This window comes from Acomys russatus, chromosome 32, assembly GCF_903995435.1.
Source record: "Acomys russatus chromosome 32, mAcoRus1.1, whole genome shotgun sequence".
NCBI classification, from domain to species: Eukaryota; Metazoa; Chordata; class Mammalia; order Rodentia; family Muridae; genus Acomys; species Acomys russatus.
This window is the reverse complement of record NC_067168.1, coordinates 36,056,387-36,075,128: the sequence shown is the minus strand read 5'-3', so window position 1 is coordinate 36,075,128 and position 18,742 is coordinate 36,056,387. Positions and strand designations below refer to the sequence as shown.

The window sequence follows — 18,742 nt, the reverse complement described above, 5'->3', positions numbered from 1 at the left end:
TGCACAGGCTGTCCCTGTGTTCAGGAAGCTCTTGACAGAGTGACCCTCATCTTCTGCTTGCCAAGTAGCTGGATTGCAGACCTGGGCCTGGAGTCTGGCCTCTAGTTAACTGCTTAGGAAACAAATCTGACCGCTCAGCTCTGTGATGCCGGAGTCTTTGCGATCTGTCCTCAAGGGCCCTGTTCAGGTCACCAAACCCAATTCCTACTTCCCACCCAATCTGCGTATACCTTGCCCAGTGGCTCACCTCTGCCTTGGAGACCGTCTTCTTTTGTTTCACTCTGAGAGAACGTCTCTTCTTCAAAGTCTACTTTATTATCTATTTTTTTTTAAAGAGGGTGTGCGCATGTCAGCACTTGCTGAAATCAGAAAATAGCTCACAGGAGTTGGTTCTAAGTCAGACTCAGACTGATTGGCTTGATAGCAAACACCTTTACCCACTTAGCCGGCTCACTGCCCTTCCAAACCCACTTTCAATCTCTTGCCTGAATTCTTCCCACATGTCTGTTTTACAGCCAGATGCACTGTGCTATTCGGGTCTGTTTCTCAGGTCTTTCTCTGCGTGTGTGGTGTGTACATGAGTGTATGTGCACACTCACCTGTTCCCTTACACACTCACTTGTTCCCCAGGCACAGATAATGGGGTCTCCTCAGTCCCTCTTCACCTTGGTTTTTAAGACAGGGTCTCTTAGGGAACCTGGAACTCATTGTATCCTGCAAGACTGCCTGGCCATTTTGCCTCTGGGACTCTGTCTCCTCAGCCCTGGGGATACAAAAGCACCACCGTGCCTGCCTTTTTACATGCGTGCTAGGGATCTGAACTCAGGTCTTCATGTTTGTGCAGCAAGCACTTTACCCACCAACCTCAACTTTTGTTTTGTTTTGTTTTGTTGAGACAGGGTTTCACTGTGTAGCCTTGGCTGTCTTGGACTCACTTTGTAGACCAGGCTGGCCTCGAACTCATATCAATCCACCTGCCTCCCAAGTGCTGAGATTAAAGGCCTGTGCTACCATGCCTGGTCTCATTTTTAATTTTAATTTAAAATTTTTTTTTGAGTCAGGGTCTTACTATGTACCCCTGGCTGTCCTGGAACTCACTATGTAGACCAGCCTGGCCTGGAATCCACAGAGATCCATCTGCTTCTGCCTCCTGAGTGCTGAGATCAAAGGCGTGCACCACTATACACAGCTATACATGGTCTTTAGAGTAGATGAGACAGAGTACAATTGATGAAATTGCTCCCTCCCCCAAAAGGTCATATATTGAACCCTCAACCTCCAAAGTGATGGGAGTTGGAGAAAATCCTTTGAGGAGCTAGTTAGGTTAAATGCCAGGTTCAGAGAGAGCCCTGTTCTAGAAGTTTTTATTTATTTATTTATTTATTTATTTTGGTTTTTCGAGACAGGGTTTCTCTGTGTGGCCTTGTCCTGGACTAGCTTTGTAGACCAGGCCGGCCTCGAACTCACAGCAATCTGCCTGCCTCTGCCTCCCAAGTGCTGGGCTTAAAGGTGTGCGCCACGATGTCCCGCTCCAGTAGTCTGTTTTTAAAAGAACAGGAAGAGGCAGGTGTGCTTGACACTCCTGTAATCCCAGCCCAGTGGGAAGATCAAGAGTTCAAAGCCAACCTTAGCAGGGTTCTACAGGAGACCCTATCTCAAAAGCCAAAAACAAAGACAACAGGAAGATGAGTGACATTTCCCTCTGCTGCTAACATTCCTTCCAGGGGAAGAGGGAAGCCATGTCTGTCCCTCCTAAGGCCCCAAAGACCAACAAAGGCACAGTTCCTTCAAAGGTCACTTTGGGAAAAGCAGTGAGTTTATCGGGCTTACCTACAGAGCACAGGTGCAAGCGTTGCCTTCTGGAGTGTGGGTGCATCCCCCTCAAAGAATGCAGGATCCTCAGCAGGAATTGTGACTCCCCACACTGGCAAGGATGAAGCCTCTGCTCCCCACCCCATATAAATGCTAGCCCCTCCTCGAGGACCTCCCTGAGGCCCTGTGCAATTTAGGGCAAAGTTGCACACAGCAGGCAGCAAGGAGCAGCTGGGCCTCTCTTGGATATAAACAGTCAATTAGCTCAACTGGGATGGTCTTTTGTGAACGAATACAGCTGAACTTCTAAAATGGTGGCTGTTTGGCTTGGAGAACGGTCCTGTCCTCCACTCTCTTTCCTCGAGTGTTTCTCAAGATGGTCCAGTGAGGATGCAGAGAACACAGGTGTTGGCAAGCCAGAGGCCTCAGCAGAAACCAATCCTTTTGGCACCTCCATCCCTCAGAACTGTGAAAAATGCACTCCTGTTGTTCACGGCATGTCTGTCCTGTTTGCTATGGTAGCCTAAAATGTTGCATCACCATTGCCAAGATTTTTGTTTTGTTTTTCTTTTTTTCTTTTTAAGATTTATTTATTATTTACACAGTATTCTGCCCACACGTGTGCCTCCCCACCACAAGGCACCAGATCTCATTACAGGTGGTTGTAAGCCACCATGTGGTTGCTGGGACTTGAACTCGGGACCTTCAGAAGAGCAGACGGTGCTCTTAACCTCTAAGCCATCTCTCCAGCCCCCTTTGTTTTCTTTTTCTTTTTTTTTTTTCCTTTTCTTTCTTTCTTTCTTTTTTTTTTTTTTTTTTTTTTTCCGGTTTTTCGAGACAGGGTTTCTCTGTATAACTTTGGCTGTCCTAGACTCTCTTTTGTAGACCACACTGGCCTCGAACTTACAGTAATCCACCTACCTCTGCCTTCCAAGTGCTGGGATTAAAGGTAACCAGGCCTGGCTGAAACATTGAATTTTTAAAAATATGTATTTAAGCTGAGCAGTGGAGGTGCATGCCTTTAATCCCAGCACTTGGGAAGCAGAAGCAGGTGGGTCACTGTGAGTTCAAGGCCAGCCTGGTCTACAAAGTGAGTCCAGGACAGCCAAGGCTACACAGAGAAACCCTGCCTCAGGGGGAAAAAAGTATTTATTTTATGTGTATAGACATTGTGCTTGCATGCATGTATGCACACCATATAGATGGCTGGGTGCTGGAACCTGAGTTACAGATACTTGTGAACCTTTTAGGGGAGAATAGGGGGAAAGGTGGGGGCTAGGAACTGAACCCTGGTCCTCTGCAAATATCTCCAACCCCAATCTGATTTCAAACATTTTTAGACATACACCTTCCATGATGGAAGGAACTCAGAACTGACAACACTGAGCTGCAGAAGTCACCAGGACACTAAGAAAGTGGACAGCTTTTTAAAAAGTTTTATTTCAAGAACCTTGTTGTTTTGTTTTTTTTTTAAACTGATATTCCAAAAAAAGGTGGGTCAAAGTACAAAAAAGAAAAAAAAAAAGTCAGTTGAATACAGCAGAGGTTTAGAAATCACAGCTGCAGAAGCAATGTACAGACAGCACAGACAAACGATCCGACATATGCAATCCTGCTCGGTTTCTTTGCTTATTTTAAGTGTTTCCCCCTTCCTACAAAACACATCAGAGCATGCCATGAGATCAGAAAAAGAAAAGCTTAACAAATGGTTACAAGAAGCCGAGAAGCCGACTCTGCGCGAGAGGAGACAACGGTCCTCCCCTCCCCCACCCCCCTCTCCTCTCCTCCCCTTAGCTCGCTCGCTCGCTGGGTCTCAGGTTAGGTTATTCTGGAGACAGTTCACCTCCAAGTCGTCCTGGTCACCTTTGCCACCCTCAAGTTTGGGCGACATGGAGTTCTGGATGTTAAAGGACTCTTCCTCCTTCAGGCAGGACTTGAGAGCTTCCTGGATTTTGTGGGGAGCATTGGAGTCGTCCTGGAAAAGGAGAGAGTTGGACGGGGTTGTCGAGAAGCAAGACAACAGGGCCAAAGCAATCACGGCATGCTTTCCTAGCGGCATGAGAGAGCATGGTGAGGCAAAGAGAGCTAAGACCGGAATGCGCCGGAAGAGCCTGAGCCGATGAGGGGCGGTCACCATCCTGAAAGCAGGGGCCTTGACAATTAAATTCACAGGAAATCTCAGCACTAGGCAGGTGGAGGCACAAAAGTCAGACACTTGGAGCTAGCCTTGGCTACAAAGCAAGTTTAAGACCAGCCTGTACTAAGTAATCAGATTATGAATAAATTTATATCAGGCCATTCATCTTTTCTCACAAAGCAAGATGAGGAAGAAACTGGCCCATCCATCTATCTATTTATTTACAGGCAGGGTCTTACTCTTGCTGGCCTGGAACTCATCATGTAGACCAGGCTAGTCTCAAATTCCCAAAGATCTGACCGCTTCTACCTCCCTAGTGCTGGCATTAAAGGTGTACACTACCATACCTGGCTTTTTTTTTTTTTTTTTTTACAGTTTCCCAATAAAGATTTATTTTATTAATTTTATTTAAGTGTGTGTGTGTGTGTGTGTGTGTGTGTGTGTGTGTGTGTGTGTCTATGTGTGGGTATGTGTACCTAAGTGGAGGTGCCTGCAAAGGTCAGAGGCCTCTGGTTCCCCTAACTAAAGTTAATGGCAGCTGTGAGCTGCTCAGTGTGGGTGCCAGATAATAGAACATGGGTCTTCTGTAAAAGCAGCAAGTGTTCTTAACCCCTGAGCTGTCTTTCCAGCCCGAGAAATAAGTTCTTTAATACTTGAGTAAAAACCCAAAGTCTTATGTAGATAAACTGTTCTCACAAGAAGCCCTGGTGAGGGAAGATAGCTTGTCAGTCAGTATCCCCGGTGGGGCATACCCAGGTCTACGGTTAGAAGCTAAAGATGTCTGGGCCTCAGGCCATCAGGACTGTACCTGCTGGGCACATAACTCAGAATGTGCTCACTCAATCTGAGCCCCAGCCCGCCCAGAGCGGCCTCAGCATCTCCTGTGTTCTGTGTTGGCCCAATTCCAGCAGATGGTTCAAAATCCACGCTGCTGGTACACCTGTGCCCAGCACAGGCCCCTGACCCTGAGCAGCATTTGCCCGTTAAGGGCTTATAGGAAGCCCATACCAGGACAGGCTCAACCCCACATTCAGAGCTCTCAGAGGGCTCCTGCCACATTCCTTCCCAAAAAAGGGAGGAGGGGTTCCTGTGAGTCCTTGGTACCAGCTTCTCTCTAAGTGCCTCCGCCTTGCCTTACCTCCGTGTTCATCAAAAAGGAAGAGATGGGGCTGCAGAGGCAGCTCAGTGGTTAGGAGCACTTAGTGTTTCTCCCAGAGGACCCAGGTTCAGTTCCCAGCACCCAGGGCATTCAGTTCCAGAAGATCCCACACTCTTTGGCCTCTCCAGGATCAGGCAAGCCCATGGTGCACATAAAGTCACACATGTACATACAAATAGGCTTTTTATTTTCTTTTTTAGTTTCTCAAGACAGGGTAGCTCTGGCTGTCTTGGAGCTTGCTCTGTAGACCAGGCTGGCCTCAACTCAGAGGTCCACCTGGCTCTGCCTGCCGAGGGCTGGGATTACAGGCATGTGCCACTACTGGCTGGCACAAATATACTTTTTTTTTTAATTTTAGATTTTATTTATTTGTTATTATGTATACAGTGCTCTGCCTACATGTACACCGGCAGGCCAGAAGAGGGCATCAGATCACATTATAGATGGTTGTGAGCCACCATGTGGTTGCTAGGAATTGAACTCAAGGCCTCTGGAAGAGCAATCAGAGGTCTTAACCTCTGAGCCATCTCTTCAGCCCACAAATATACTTTTTATTTATTTATTTATTTTGGTTTGTTTGTTTGTTTTTTGAGACAGGGTTTCTCTGTGTAGCCTTGGCTGTCCTGGACTCACTTTGTAGACCAGGCTGGCCTCGAACTCACAGCGATCTGCCTGCCTCTGCCTCCCGAGTGCTGGGATTAAAGGAGTGTGCCACCACGCCTAGCCCCTAAAATCAATTCTTATTTTGTGCTTGTCTACTTATCTTTTTTTTTTTTTTTTTTAAGTTTTTGAGATAGGTCTTACAATGTAGCCCAGGCTGACCTCTCACCATGTACTGGAATTATAGGTCTGAGCTACCACGTAATGCTCATTCATGCTTTAAGCACTTTCAGTGTTCAAGACAGGGGCAGGAGATATAGCTCAGTTGGTAGAGAGCTTACTCAAGAGTGCAGGAGACCCTTCCCGTGCACCAACTCACCTGCGCCCCCCCCAAAAAAGGTAGGATGGTCTCAAAAGCCCAGGAAAGCACAGTAGGGCCAATAGTCACCTTTCCTCTTACAGGAACCCAGTTTCAGGTTCTCCAGAGCCCCTCTCACGCTCACTGCATGCTCTTCAGGACACGTGGAGGAAAAGGTGCGACGGGTAACTTTCAGAGCTCTAAAGTCACAAAGGCGTGGAAACCACCCCCAAGGTTCTCAGGGACTGCCAGCCAGTCCTGGTGACTCAGACCTGTGATCCCAGCTACTTGGAGGGCCAGGGCAGGAAGACAGCAAATTCAAAGGCATTCTAAGCTACAGAGAAAACTGTCTTCTGGGCCAGGGGTGGGAAAAGCGGATCCTAAAACGTATGGAGCGAGGAACCCAAACAGGTATCTTGAACAAGCTACAAACCTCCTGCCAAGAGGACAGGGGAGAGAGTGTCTAATCCAAGATGGGGGGGTCCTTCAGCCCAACTGTCTCCCCAGAGCTGATCGGGTTAAGCCAAGGTCACTGAAGCCGCAGTAGGCGGGCCCATCTGTCTTTGACTTGGCAGATGCACCTGGCCATGAGGGAACAGGACAAATACTTGGCACCCATCCGGGGAACCACTGTGGACCCCCTGTTGCCAGTGCTCCACCTCAGCCATATGGCACTCTATGCCCAGGGGTAATGTGGGCTCAGGTCTGCCTCAGATGCAAACCTCTAAGGGGAAGGACAATCTGGAAAGCAGGAGAGACTTAAGGAGGAGACAAATGCTGGTGGGGGGTGTTGTGAGGAAAAAACAGAAAAACAGAACTACCCCTGGGAATCCCCTCAGGACCTAGGTGTCCCCTTTGCTTAGGGGCAGCTGAGGGCTGGGCAGTCTGCTTGTGGGATTCAGGTGACTTTATTCAAAGGTACACTTGGACCTTCCCATGTGTTCTCCAACCTCCCTGATGGTCATCTTCAGAGAGGGTCGCTCAGCCACAGACACTGAACCTGTGGCGCAGGAGATAAAGTCTCTCCTTAGCTCAGAGGAGCGGAGGAAGGAAGGGGACACTGGCAAAGTCACCAGGAACTGTTGCTGCTCAAAGCAGCAGAGACTTTAAAATTTGAAATCTTTTCAGAGTATGACAGAGTAGTTTATTGGAACACGTAGAAAGATGACCAACTCAGTCTACTTTAACTTTTTTGGGGGGGGAGAGGGGGTTGAGACAGGGTCTCTCTGTGTAGCCTTGGCTGTCCTGAACTCACTTTGTAGACCAGGCTGGCCTCGAACTCACAGCGATCCCCTTGCCTCTGCGTCCTGAGTGCTGGGATTAAAGGTGTGTGCCACCACACCCGGCCTTACTTTAACTTCTATAGAAGAAATGACCCCTCTGTTAAAATAGATAAAACTGGGCTTGGGAGAGGGCGCTGTGGGTAAAGGTGATTGCTGCCAAGCCTGACGGGCTGAGTTTGATCCCTGGAACTCACAAGGTGGCAGGAGAGAACTCCCTCAAGTTATCCTCTGACCTCCACAATGAGATGACATACATGTACCCATGTACGTGCAGGGAGAAGATGACACTCGTGGGCAAAAGCGTGTTTGAGCGTGTCTATACATGTGGTATGCATGTAGGGGCCACAGGCTGATCTCTGGTGTTTTTCCTCAGTGGAAAATTACCTTCAGGAGCCAAGAGGAGCCAGGAGACTACCACAGCCTGGCCCTAGCACTTCCCTGAGGGCTGGCCCAACTGCTGTGTCAACCAGCCCCACAGTCCCTTTGTTGGCAGGTCCACAGCAGCTGACCTGCTCTCTGCTCTGTTTTCAGAGCCGGATCTCTGAGCTATGAACTCTATGCAGAGCCCAGCTGCTCTTCCCACAGGCTCATGCAGACTGCAACTCTAGGAGGAGCTGTTTCCTCACTGTCCCTTCCAGAAGGGAAAGGAGTCAGTGACTGTGAAGCTGCCAGAAGAAGCAAATCTTCCTGAGGGCGTTTGCACTGTTAGGCAGGAGCAACCAGTGGGCGGCAGTAACTCCATATTGGTCACATCTGCTGCCCCATGTAGGTCCAGCCAGGCATGGTGGTGTACACCTTTAATCCCAGGGCTCTCGGAGGCAGAGGCAGGTGAATCTCTGAGTTTGAGGCCAGTCTGGTCTACATAGTGAATTGCAGGAAAGCCAGGGCTATACATGGAGAAAACCATCACCACCACCAACAACAAAGATTCCCCAAAAGTATGCAGTATTGCATTGCTCAGGCTGGCCCGCTAGTCAGTGTCTTCAGGGCATGGCTACTGTTGCTCTGGCCTTGTTGGTGGGTTTCAACAGATAAAATAAATGTGCCCTTCTAAGAACAGACTCAGAAGCCAGGTGTGGTGTACACACCTATAACCACAGCATTTAGGAGACAGAGGTGGCAGGATTAAGAGTCCAAACCCATCGTAGGCTCCACAGAAAGTTCAAGGCCAGCCTGGGCTACATAAAACCATCAGTCAGGGCGGTAGCTTGTCCTTATAGTTTTAGGGATTGGGAGGTAAGGGGATCCAGTGAAAAGCCAGTGTTAGTTAGTTACATAGCAAGTGTCTGTCTTACCAACACAAAAGCAACGCGCCCCCCCCCCATCAGAACTGTCCCCAGACTAATAATTCTAACAGTGTCTGTGCTCACCTCCGCCCTAAGAGAGGTGCTAGCCTCTAGGGCCTCGGAAAGCGCCAAGGAGTGGCAAGCTTCTCTATCTACCCAAAGGGGCAATCATCACTTGCATAGCGATCACCAGGACATTCCCCAGCAATGTGAGGTAAAATTCAATAATGAGCTGACTTCCAAAGCACAGGCAGAGCTTTAAATTGTGAGCTGTTCTAGGAGACTCCAGCACCTGTAACTCAGCCTGTCCCTGCTTCCCTGCCCCACTGGGTTGCTCTGAGCTGTCTGGAGACTTCCTACTCTGGGAGAGGGCAAGGGGCAGGGGCAGGGGCAGGGAATAGGGGTAGGGGCAGGGACAGGAGCAGGGGCAAGGGGCAGGGGTAAGGGCAGGAGCAGGGACAGGGGAGAGGGAGGGGCAAGGGGCAGGGGGAGGGGCAAGAGGCAGGGGGAGGGGCATGCAAAAGAGGAGATGTGAATAAGACAAGTTACCTGACAGACAATGTTATCATAGTGAGCCAAGGCACGGGCATGGGGGGAGGAGACACAGGGGGTGTCGCAAAGTTTCCTTACATTTGGATGAGAGCCCTCAGCAATGGTGGAGAGGGAGAAGTTATCATTGTGGAGCTCAGATGGGGTCCGGAATTTGCTGGAAGGACAGAAGAAAGAAGGGAAGTCAAGTGGTTATGGCAAAATCATACCAGTGATGTGTCAGTGTCACAGTCAAATACCGTATTACACTATAAATAGAGCCAGCCACAATGGGACTAGACTCGCCACTGGGGACAAACTTCAGCCACTTAAACTGACCCAATAGTTCCTTATCCCCTGGGATTTTTATACTCAGAGAAGCACGTTGGGACTTTAAAGAACTGCCAGTGATATGAACAGCTATGACCGTGTTTGTGCATGCCAGGCAATTACAACTGCATCAAGACAACCATCTGGCCAACAGCGATTGCACGATGCCAGCAATTGTAAGACGCAATCCAATTTCAGAGATGCTAATATGTGAGAAGAAATATGTGTGCTAGAGTCAATAAATGTCGCACTATCTGCACGGCTGGGTGGCAACCTCAGGGCAGCGTGTCTTCTCAGCACCCACCACCAACAGCTGCCTGACTGATGCAGCTCTATGTCCCGGCTCCCTGAACATCCATTGTCTTTGTGTAGCCATGGAATGAGGAGCCAAGGGTCCTGGCTCGTGTCCCTGCAGAGTGATCACGTGCACAGATTTATGTCCCTGCCTCGATGCACAGGAACAATACAGGAGGGGCCCTTTCAGCCCCATGGCCATTAGCTGGAAGGTCACAGGGCTGCCACTGTCTGCGCACTGCATGTCTTTCCTCAGGACCCAGGGAAAGTCCTTCTCCCACTCTCTCTGGAGGGACTCTCAGGCCAGCGGCATTCATAGTGGAAGAGGATGAAAAGAAAGTGAGGCCAGTGCCACACACATTCTCTTGGGTCCTGAGGAAGCAGAGGGCTAGTCTCCTTTTGAGGCCCCTGTAACACTTTTAAAATGTTTTCCACTTTGCTTTTAGTGGTTAGAAAGCTCTTTCTTTAGTGCATAAGGTCACACTTAAGTGTCCAGTATGAACTTAACGGTAACTATGGGCCAGTTCTCAGATGCACAACTGGCACAGCTGGCGAGCCCCTGGATTCCTGTGCGGTCCTTAACATACACAGTACAGGATGTCAACTCTGACCGCTCATCGCTGCTAAGTTCTATTCTGTTTGGAGTAGGGTTGACCAGCATGTGTGTGGTGTACGCACGCAAGTGTGGTGAGCCTACACGCATGTGTGTAAAGCAGGCACAACTAATTAAGAGCAAAATGGATCACTCCTAAAAGGTGAAGGTGGACAATGAGCCAAGGGACTGTTGCAGACTAGTGCACACATGCTCACAGGGTGATAATGGACAATGATTACTTTTTGAGAAGGGCGTCTCATATAGCTCAGGCTAGCCTCAACCTCCCTATGCAGCTGAGGATTGTTTGTTTGTTTGTTTTTCGAGACAGGGTTTCTCTGTGTAGCCTTGGCTGTCCTAGGCTTGCTTTGTAGACCAGGCTGGCCTCGAACCCACAGCGATCCGCCTGCCTCTGCCTCACGAGTGCTGGGATTAAAGGCATGCGCCACCACTCCGGGATGGCCGTGAACTTCAGATCCTCTGGCTTCCACTTTTCCTGAGCACAGGGGACATACTGCCACACCCTGTTTATGTAGTGCAAGGGATCAAATGGCAGCATTGAGGATTGGAAGCAAGCATCCTATCAACTGAGCTAACTGCTGAGCCCCAGGGGGAAGCCTTGAAAAGGCAAAGCGGCTGGGCGTGGTGGCGCACACCTTTAATCCCAGCACTCGGGAGGCAGAGGCAGGCGGATCGCTGTGAGTTCGAGGCCAGCCTGGACTACAAAGTGAGTCCAGGATGGCCAAACCTACACAGAGAAACCCTGTCTCAAAAAAGAAGAAGAAACGGCAAAGCGGTGTGGTGCTAACATCTCTCTTCTCGGCATCCACTGAGGAGGAGGGGCCCATATTAAATGACAGCAGATTTGAAGTGGCTGGTGTTACTCCATACTGTTTTGTGAGTAAAATCCTTGCACTGGTCACTGGGTATCAAAGACCAGGGAAGCAGGTGTAGGCAGGCAGGGTGGGCAGGGAGAGTGCAGTAATGTACTTAGGGGCATGGTCTATACTGGTAGCCTTTTCTTTACCACTCTCTTTCCTGGGTTTTAGGTGCTGGGTCGTGGCTGAGAGGCATAGGGGCCAGGGCCTCACCTGGCATACTCCATGCATGAATAAATAAACTCGGGTGAGCCAAAAGGGCTAGAGAACAGGTGCCAGGCAGCCTCTGGGAACAGCCTGGGCGGGAAGGGGGTTTGAGGGAAGTGCCTTGGCTGACAGAGGCTGCAGTGTTCAGACTTACTTGGTCCTCCGCAGCTTGGTATTCTCAGTCTTGAGCAGATAGAGCTTCTTGGCAAAGAACACGGTCATCATGAACAGAAGGAGCAGCACGAGAGCAGCTGAGCCGACGGCCACGCACATCACCTGGAAATCAGTGACGATGGACTCACAGCGCATGCCCTTGTGCCAGATGTAGTCTTGAGTGTTACACCTACAACGACACAGAGGGACTCAGGGGATGGGGATGGCAGTTGTAGCCACAGCAAAAAGCTGGACTCTGATGCCAACACCACCCAACTCAATAGACTACAGGACTGCGGCATCCTCAGTCTGAGCAGACGCCATCACTATCTCCACCCTGACTTTACAGCTGTGCTATGAGATGGGACAGGGACTCCAAAGCCCGTGATATAAGTGAGGTAAGAAAAGCAGAGAAATTGAAGGGAAATCTCTAAGTTACATGACTAGTAAGTGACAAGGGTAGTAACAGAATTCTGGCCTCTTGCTTTGCAGGGATTCCCAGAATGCTGCCTGCCCTGGCTCTGGATGAAAGATGGATAGTGATGTGATTCAAGGTGAAATACTGGGACCTGGGCAGGGCGTGGTGGCGCACGCCTTTAATCCCAGCACTCAGGAGACAGAGGCAGGCGGATTGCTGTGGGTTCGAGGCCAGCCTGGTCTACAAAGTGAGTCCAGGACAGCCAAGGCTACACAGAGAAACCTGTCTCAAAAAACCAAAAAAAAAAAAAAAAAAAAAAAAGGGACCTGCTTTGCACACGGCAGCCTCTGTCCCATCTAGTTCACATGACACTGAAAAGTAAGGACCTAACAGACACACAGAGGTGGGTGGCTATTCTTCTCTGTCTCCTGCAGCCTCAAACGTTCCGCCCCTAAAGCTTCTTGGGACTGTGAGAACTACCCAGCCAGCATAGTGAGAATCAACCCTGGGGATGGGTTTTCATCCTTTTGTTGAGTGACTTTCTCTTGCCCTTGGGGACATTCCCAGGCTCCAACTCTTCCAATGACATTGCTGTTTCCATGGGAACCAGGCTGCTTCAAAGAGGAGATGTGGAAGGATACAGAGGCAGGCAAAGGAGGGAGGACTTGAACCTCGGGTGAATGACAGATTAGAGAAAGGGGCGCAGGCATGAGGAAATTACGCGCTGGCGAAATGGCTACCTCACGCCCAGAGCAGGGTGGGGAGATGTGCCTAATAAGGAATTTTTGTTTTCCAACCGAATCTCTCTGCAATGGGAGGTACAGATGACCCGTTAAAGGTTGCCAGGGATGCAGACCCCCTCTATGAGGGGGCCCTCTCACCCAGTGTTCCAGAAAAGTTCTGCCATAGCTCAGATCCTCTCCCTGCGGTGGGTCAGGGTGACGGAGACAAAGGCACGCTGCAGTCTGCAACGAAAGACTCAGCAGTCTCCTGTGAGTGGAATGTAAAACAGTTTGGGAGCAGCCTCCAGGCCTGGGGGTGCAAAGCTGAAGAGGAGCCTGGGTAGGGAGGTCTGCGTGTGATCTCGGGACAGAAGCTGAGCAAGGGGGATTGGCATGGGCCATGTGGAGAAGGTCCCCTGTTGGGGAAAGCAGCAGGTGGAGACTAGCAGTGCAGACTACTGGAGAATTCCCTGAGAGGGCCCGGAGATTCTGGGCGCTTCCACAGCTCTCCAAAGGCAGGCCTCCAGATTTCAGTGTGGTGGGAGGCTCACTTTGAAGGTAGAAATGTCAGGCCTCCAGTAGGATGAAAGACGGATGTGCAGAGAGTGCTGTTCTCAGCCTGAAGTCATCACTACATACAGTTCCCCAGACTAAAGATAGAACAAACTCGCAGGGTCTTTTACATTTTTGGTGGGTTTTTAACTAACTGAAAAGTTCTTTCTGATACCAACACAATTTTTTTTTGAGTCAGGAATCACAGTTAGTCCAGAGTGGCTTCAAACTCACTATGTAGCTGAGGCTAGCCTTGAACTGCTGTTTCTTCTGCATCTGCCTCACCAGTGCTAGCATCATAGGCCTTAGTTAATATGGTCCTCCATCGTCACCAAGGAGGAATGGCTGGACAACTCCAACCAGAGCTGTGCAGTCACATCCTATATGGATGATCCTAGAGCCATGACTATCTAGGAAATGACAGACAGAACTGGAACTCAGCTTCCATGCCAACATGCCACAACTAACCCTCAAGCACTTCCTATAAGAACAAAAAGAAACACTGAGACCCTGAGCCATAGCTGGGTGTGGCTCAGGCACTGCCACTTGGGAGGCAGACATGGGGGCTGGGGGAGTTCAGGAGCTCAAGGCTATCCTTGGCTATACAGGGAGTTCAAGGTCAGCCTAGACTACGTAAGACCCTATCTTTTAAAAACAAGAACGGGCTGGCTGGGCATGATGGTGTACACCTAAAGCCCAGCATTTGGAGTCAGACAAGTGGATCTCTGTGAGTTCCAAGCCAGCTAGGACAATATAGTGAGAACTTGTTTTAAAATAAACATAAACAAAAATGAGGGGAGAAAAGGCCAGCAGTGGTAGCACATGCCTTTAGTCCCAGCACTCGGGGAGGACTAAGCAGGCAGAGTTCTGTGGTTGTGGCCAGCCTGGTCTAACAGGGTGAGTTTCAGCATAGTCAGGGCTACACAGAGAAACACTGTTTTGAAAAAACAAACAAATATGCCTGGCAGTGGTGGTGCACGCCTTTAATCCCAGCACTTGGGAGGCAGAGGCAGGCGGATCACTGTGAGTTCGAGGCCAGCCTGGTCTACAAAGTGAGTCCAAGACAGTCAAGGCTACACAGAGAGACTCTGTCTCGAAAAAACAACAACAACAACAACAAAAAAAAAGATTAAAAAAAATTAAAAGAAAAAAAAAAACAAACAAACCCCAAACCAACAAGAAAACAGATCTGTAGAGAAGAGAAATGCTCCTCAGAGGCCCAGTGAGAACAAGACTGTGCCCTTCTCCACTTGTTATTTTCCCTTTTGGTTTTTCTGAGACAGAGGTTTCTCTGTCCTGGACTCACTTTGTAGACCAGGCTGGCCTCAAACTCACAGAGATCTGCCTGCCTCTGTCTCCCGAGTGTTGGGATTACGGGCGTGTGCCACCATGCTTGGTTCTTCTCTACTTCTTAAAGAGCAGCCCAGACTGCCCTTGCCTGAGGACCCTCCCACAGAAGCTGTGCTGTCAGCTAGCTCTCTCCCTGTATGGCCATTCCCAGAGGTGAGGTGGTTGAGGAATTACCGCTGAGGTGCGAGATGGTGGCCTTAGGCTCTCTAAATTCTTATCTTTCAAAACATTTTAGACTTAATCTCAAAAAAGGAAAAAAAAAAAAAAAAAAAGGTAATCACCAATGGAAGAAAACCACCACTCAAAAATCAGAAATATTGCCTACCATCAAGGCTTTCTGAAAAGATGCGGCTTGACTTCACCTGTGTGTGTGGCTGCTTCTGGGCTGTCCTAGAGGGGCACTTTGACCTTACAGGCCCACACCCACTTCAGAGACACTGAGCTCTCTGGCCTGGCAGGAGTGCTCCCAGCCATCTTAACTTTCCAGCAGGGCCCAGGCCTGCTCTCCTCCTCATGCCGCCCCCCCCCTTTTTTTTTTTAGCATGGCTGCTTTCCAAAGCCCTTGGAGAAATCCCTTCACTTCTAGAGAAACTTGTCTTGGCAGCAAGATCACAAAAAGCTTTTTTTTTTTTTTTTTTTTCTTTTTGAGACTGTGTAGCCCCACATTGGCTTTGGATTCACAATTGGTTTTGCCTCAACCTCTCCAGTTACAGGTGCGAACCACCATGCCTGGTGCTTAGCAGACCTGGGAATCCTGGGACGACTGTACCTCCTCTGGGAAGTTGTACCTCTCACTTGTCCCTCATGCCGAGTCTGTCCCATCTACACTGCTCAGGCACTGTTTTACCTGTCCCTTTCTTACCTGCAGAAAGCCCCTATGTTCTCCACCAGGTAGCATTGGCCGCCATTGTGACAGTAACTTGGGAAGAGGTCGCACACTGACCGGCAGGAGCCATTGTGCCTGACGAAGCCAACTCGGCACTCTGTGCCATTTTCGCCTGAAGCCAGGTCCCTGCCTGGATCTCCAGGGCGGGGCCTGAGAGAGATGCTGCTGCCAGGGCCCATCCCCAGAGTATGCTGTGGAGGAACAGCATGCCACCGACCAGTGGGCTGTCCTGTCCCAGGCCCCACACCAGGCTTTTGAGAGGGCAGGAGAAGGTCAGTTTCATCTTCTAGGTCTCCGCCTCCCACTGCATCTTTATCCTCCTCCTCTTCCTCTTCCTCCTCTTCCAAATCATCATAGAAGGATGTGGTAGGGTAGAAATCAGACTCATCAAAGGGGGTGAAGTCATCATATATGTCAAGCAGGCTCCAGGAAGGGGTCTCTCCTTCAGTATCAGGGTGACTCTCTGAGGTTCCTGGTGACCCCGGGAAGCTGCCCATGTCTGCACCACGACCCTCACTATCCAATCCTTCAAAGTAGTCGATGTCAATTATGTCTGAGGCTGGTTGGGTCTCTAGAGTGCCTTGGAGGGGGTAAGTGGGCTCTGGCCCTCGAGGGTCAAGTGTGCTGCTTCCCAGGTTCAGCGAAACCTCCAAGGGGTCCTCCTTAGGGAGTCCAGGGCCTGGGCTAGGCTTATCATGGGTAGTAGGGGAGGGAGGTCCACTGGCTTCAGTAGCCTCAGGCATGGCAGGGGGCATTGTAGACGACCCAAGGGCCTCATCAGGCGACTGGAGCGTAGCTGGAAGGGTCTGGGTGTCACCACTGCCAGCTTCCGCAGTCACTCCACCCAGGCCTGGGCTATCTGCCTCTAGCCAGGCAGTGCCAGTCACTGCAGCGGATGCCTCCAATGCCTCCTCTGGCCCGACCCCAGGGCCCACCGCGGCCAGCTCACTGCCGGGCGCTGTCCACGAGGTCTCATCTTCCCCAGCTGCTGGCAGGCTGGCTTCCTCCCGCGTGTCATTGGCACGCGCCTCCCATGCAAGGGTGCTCCTCACCAGCTCTTCAGCCTCGATCGCACTGCCTGCTTCCCGTGCTGTGAGAGGGAGGCCAAGGGGCAGGGTGTCAAGGTGACGCAAGTGGGTGAGAGGCTCTGAGCGAGATCCAGTAGACCTGGGTCCACCCTGGGACACTGCTTCGGTTTCTAAGCCCACGCCCCATTTTTAAGGTCCGCCTCTGAGTCCGCCTCCTTAACTGGGGAAATACACCTTGCCTATCTATGGTTTCCCGCCCCAGATAGTACCTGCAGTCTGAGAGCTGAGGTCAGGGTAGTCCCCGCAACTCTAGCTCATCCTTGCCTCATCTGGACCCCGCCCCCGTCTACAAATCTCATCCAGGCCCCGCCCCCGTTTAAGACCCCGCCCCTACATCAAGACCCCACCCCCACCCTAGCCCACCCTGCTGTCTGCACTCAGGCTACCGGCTGCTCCCCGCTGGCCTGTGTGTCCCCCACCCCCACCCCCCATATGTCCTCTTCTCCTCCCCTTTCCCGCCTGAGTCCCGGGCTGCAGGCTAGGCAGTGCCCCGCCCCCTTGTCACGGCTTGGGGACTCCACCTGGACCTGAAGCCAGCGAGAACCTGGCACGGGGTGGGGCGCGAGGGTTGTCTGGGTCTCGGTCGCGGTGGGTACCTACCCGGCACGGCCCCAGCGGTGAGCACCAGCGTGGCCCCCAAAAGCAGCAGCGCTGGCGGTGGCCCCCGACCCGGGCCCCCGCCTCCAGCTCGGCCCATTGCACGGAGCCCCGGCCGCCTGCGCGGTGCGCGCGGCTTGGCTGCGCCCTCGGCTTGCCCGGCCGCCGCGCCTGCCGCCCGTTTGCGGCCGCCTCAGCCCACGGTGGGCAGCAAGAGCCGCCGCATGCCGCCGTCAGCCGCTGTCCTCCGCGCGCGCCGCGCCTCCCCACCTCCCGCGCCGCCGCTGCCGCTGCCGCGCTCGGCGCCGCCCCCACTCCGCCTGTCCCGCCGCACGTCGCGTTGACGCCGGCCCCTCTCCGTCCTCCTCGCCAAGGGGACAGATAGATCCCTTTGGCACGGGACGTGGAGCGCGACGGACGCGCGGCGTGCAGGGGCGGCAGCAGAACCGCTGGGGGAAGCCGACAGGTGCACCGGCGGGAGCCCGCGGAGCCCGCTTGCGCGGCCTGCGCTCCCAGGGCTGAGCGCGCTCGGCCGCGGACCTCCGAGGAACCCACCCGCCACGCGCGCGCAGGGGAGGCGGGGACGTCGCGGGCTCAGACACCCGCAGGCTCGGGGCGGGGCTCGGAAGGGCCGCAGGGGGGAGGAAGCCCGCGCCCCCCGTGTGGAAAGCAGCGGAGCCCCGGCACCGATTCTCGGTTTCTGCGCCAATCCGGTGTTCCAGGCAGGGAAGGTTCTCCAGTTGGTCTCTGAGTTTTCTTCACGAGAGTCAGGGTGAACGTCGACAGAGACTGGCAAGGAGGCGAATACAACGGCCTAGGCTCTAATCCGATCAGACCTAATCCGTCCACAGCCAAAGCCATTAGTTTAGATCTTGCACAGCCAGGTCCACCCAACGAATTATTGGGCAAGGGGGTGAGACCAGCCCCCAATACTTTGACTTCGCCTTGCCTTCTCCAAATTCTGGGCGGCCTTTGAATCCCTTTCTACAGACCAGTTCTACCCAAGCTCCTGGTTAGATCAAGGAGGTGTAGATCACGGCCAGGTGCACACGGTCTCCATTCCTCAACTGCTTACAGGGAGAACTGTTGGGAGGGGAGTCAGAGCTACAGCTTAGTTACCTAGCAGTTCCTGCCTCCAAATAGCCTACTTCTTGATGTCTTATTATCAACGTAAATGATTATTATGTTCAGCTCAGCCCAAGGACACATGACAACGCTGGTGTTGACGCTCTCATTTCTGTCAGAGACCAAATATGATCAAGATAGAGAGCCATCATTTAATCTGTCTCACACGAATCTCCCAGTGAGGTTATCTTGGTTCAACACTTCTCTCCCCACCACCACTATAGCCGCAGGCCATTTGTCCAGCCTAGAGTCCCCTCCGGGCCGACAAACTTCATGCCACAAAGATTCACTTTTCTATCACCCTGTGAGGTTCACTTGGCCTGTTCAAGCAGGTAGGAGCTTATATCCTGATCAATGTCTGGCTCGGAGGTGGCTCTGTAGGGCCTG

The 18,742-nt window shown here is 51.6% G+C and overlaps 1 protein-coding gene across 2 annotated transcripts; it reads right to left on the bottom strand.

Annotated features, from left to right (window-relative positions):
* Positions 1–3,587: 3,587 nt before the first annotated feature.
* On the bottom strand, positions 3,588–17,344 carry Cspg5 (chondroitin sulfate proteoglycan 5). 2 transcript variants are annotated; one of them, XM_051140497.1, is made up of 5 exons: positions 17,234–17,344; positions 15,522–16,635; positions 11,619–11,807; positions 9,185–9,341; positions 3,588–3,787 (listed from the first exon to the last, which is right to left on the bottom strand). In XM_051140497.1, the coding sequence occupies exons 1-5, from the start codon at positions 17,328–17,330 to the stop codon at positions 3,626–3,628; spliced, it is 1,719 nt and encodes a 572-aa protein (XP_050996454.1). In that variant the 5' UTR covers positions 17,331–17,344; the 3' UTR covers positions 3,588–3,625. The 2 variants fall into 2 exon arrangements, with proteins under 2 accessions (XP_050996454.1, XP_050996455.1); XM_051140498.1 differs by having other exon boundaries at positions 9,266–9,341.
* Between the last annotated feature and the right edge of the window lie 1,398 nt (positions 17,345–18,742).

Excerpts from the sequence above, each read along its gene's own strand:
- Cspg5 (XM_051140497.1), bottom strand. The coding sequence starts at position 17,330 with ATGGGCCGAGCTGGAGGCGGGGGCCCGGGTCGGGGGCCACCGCCAGCG. Across the intron at positions 9,342-11,618 it reads ACCAAGCTGCGGAGGACCAA|CAAATTCCGGACCCCATCTG; the intron begins GTAAGTCTGAAC and ends CTGTCCTTCCAG. Across the intron at positions 3,788-9,184 it reads ATGATAACATTGTCTGTCAG|GACGACTCCAATGCTCCCCA; the intron begins GTAACTTGTCTT and ends CTCCTTTTCCAG.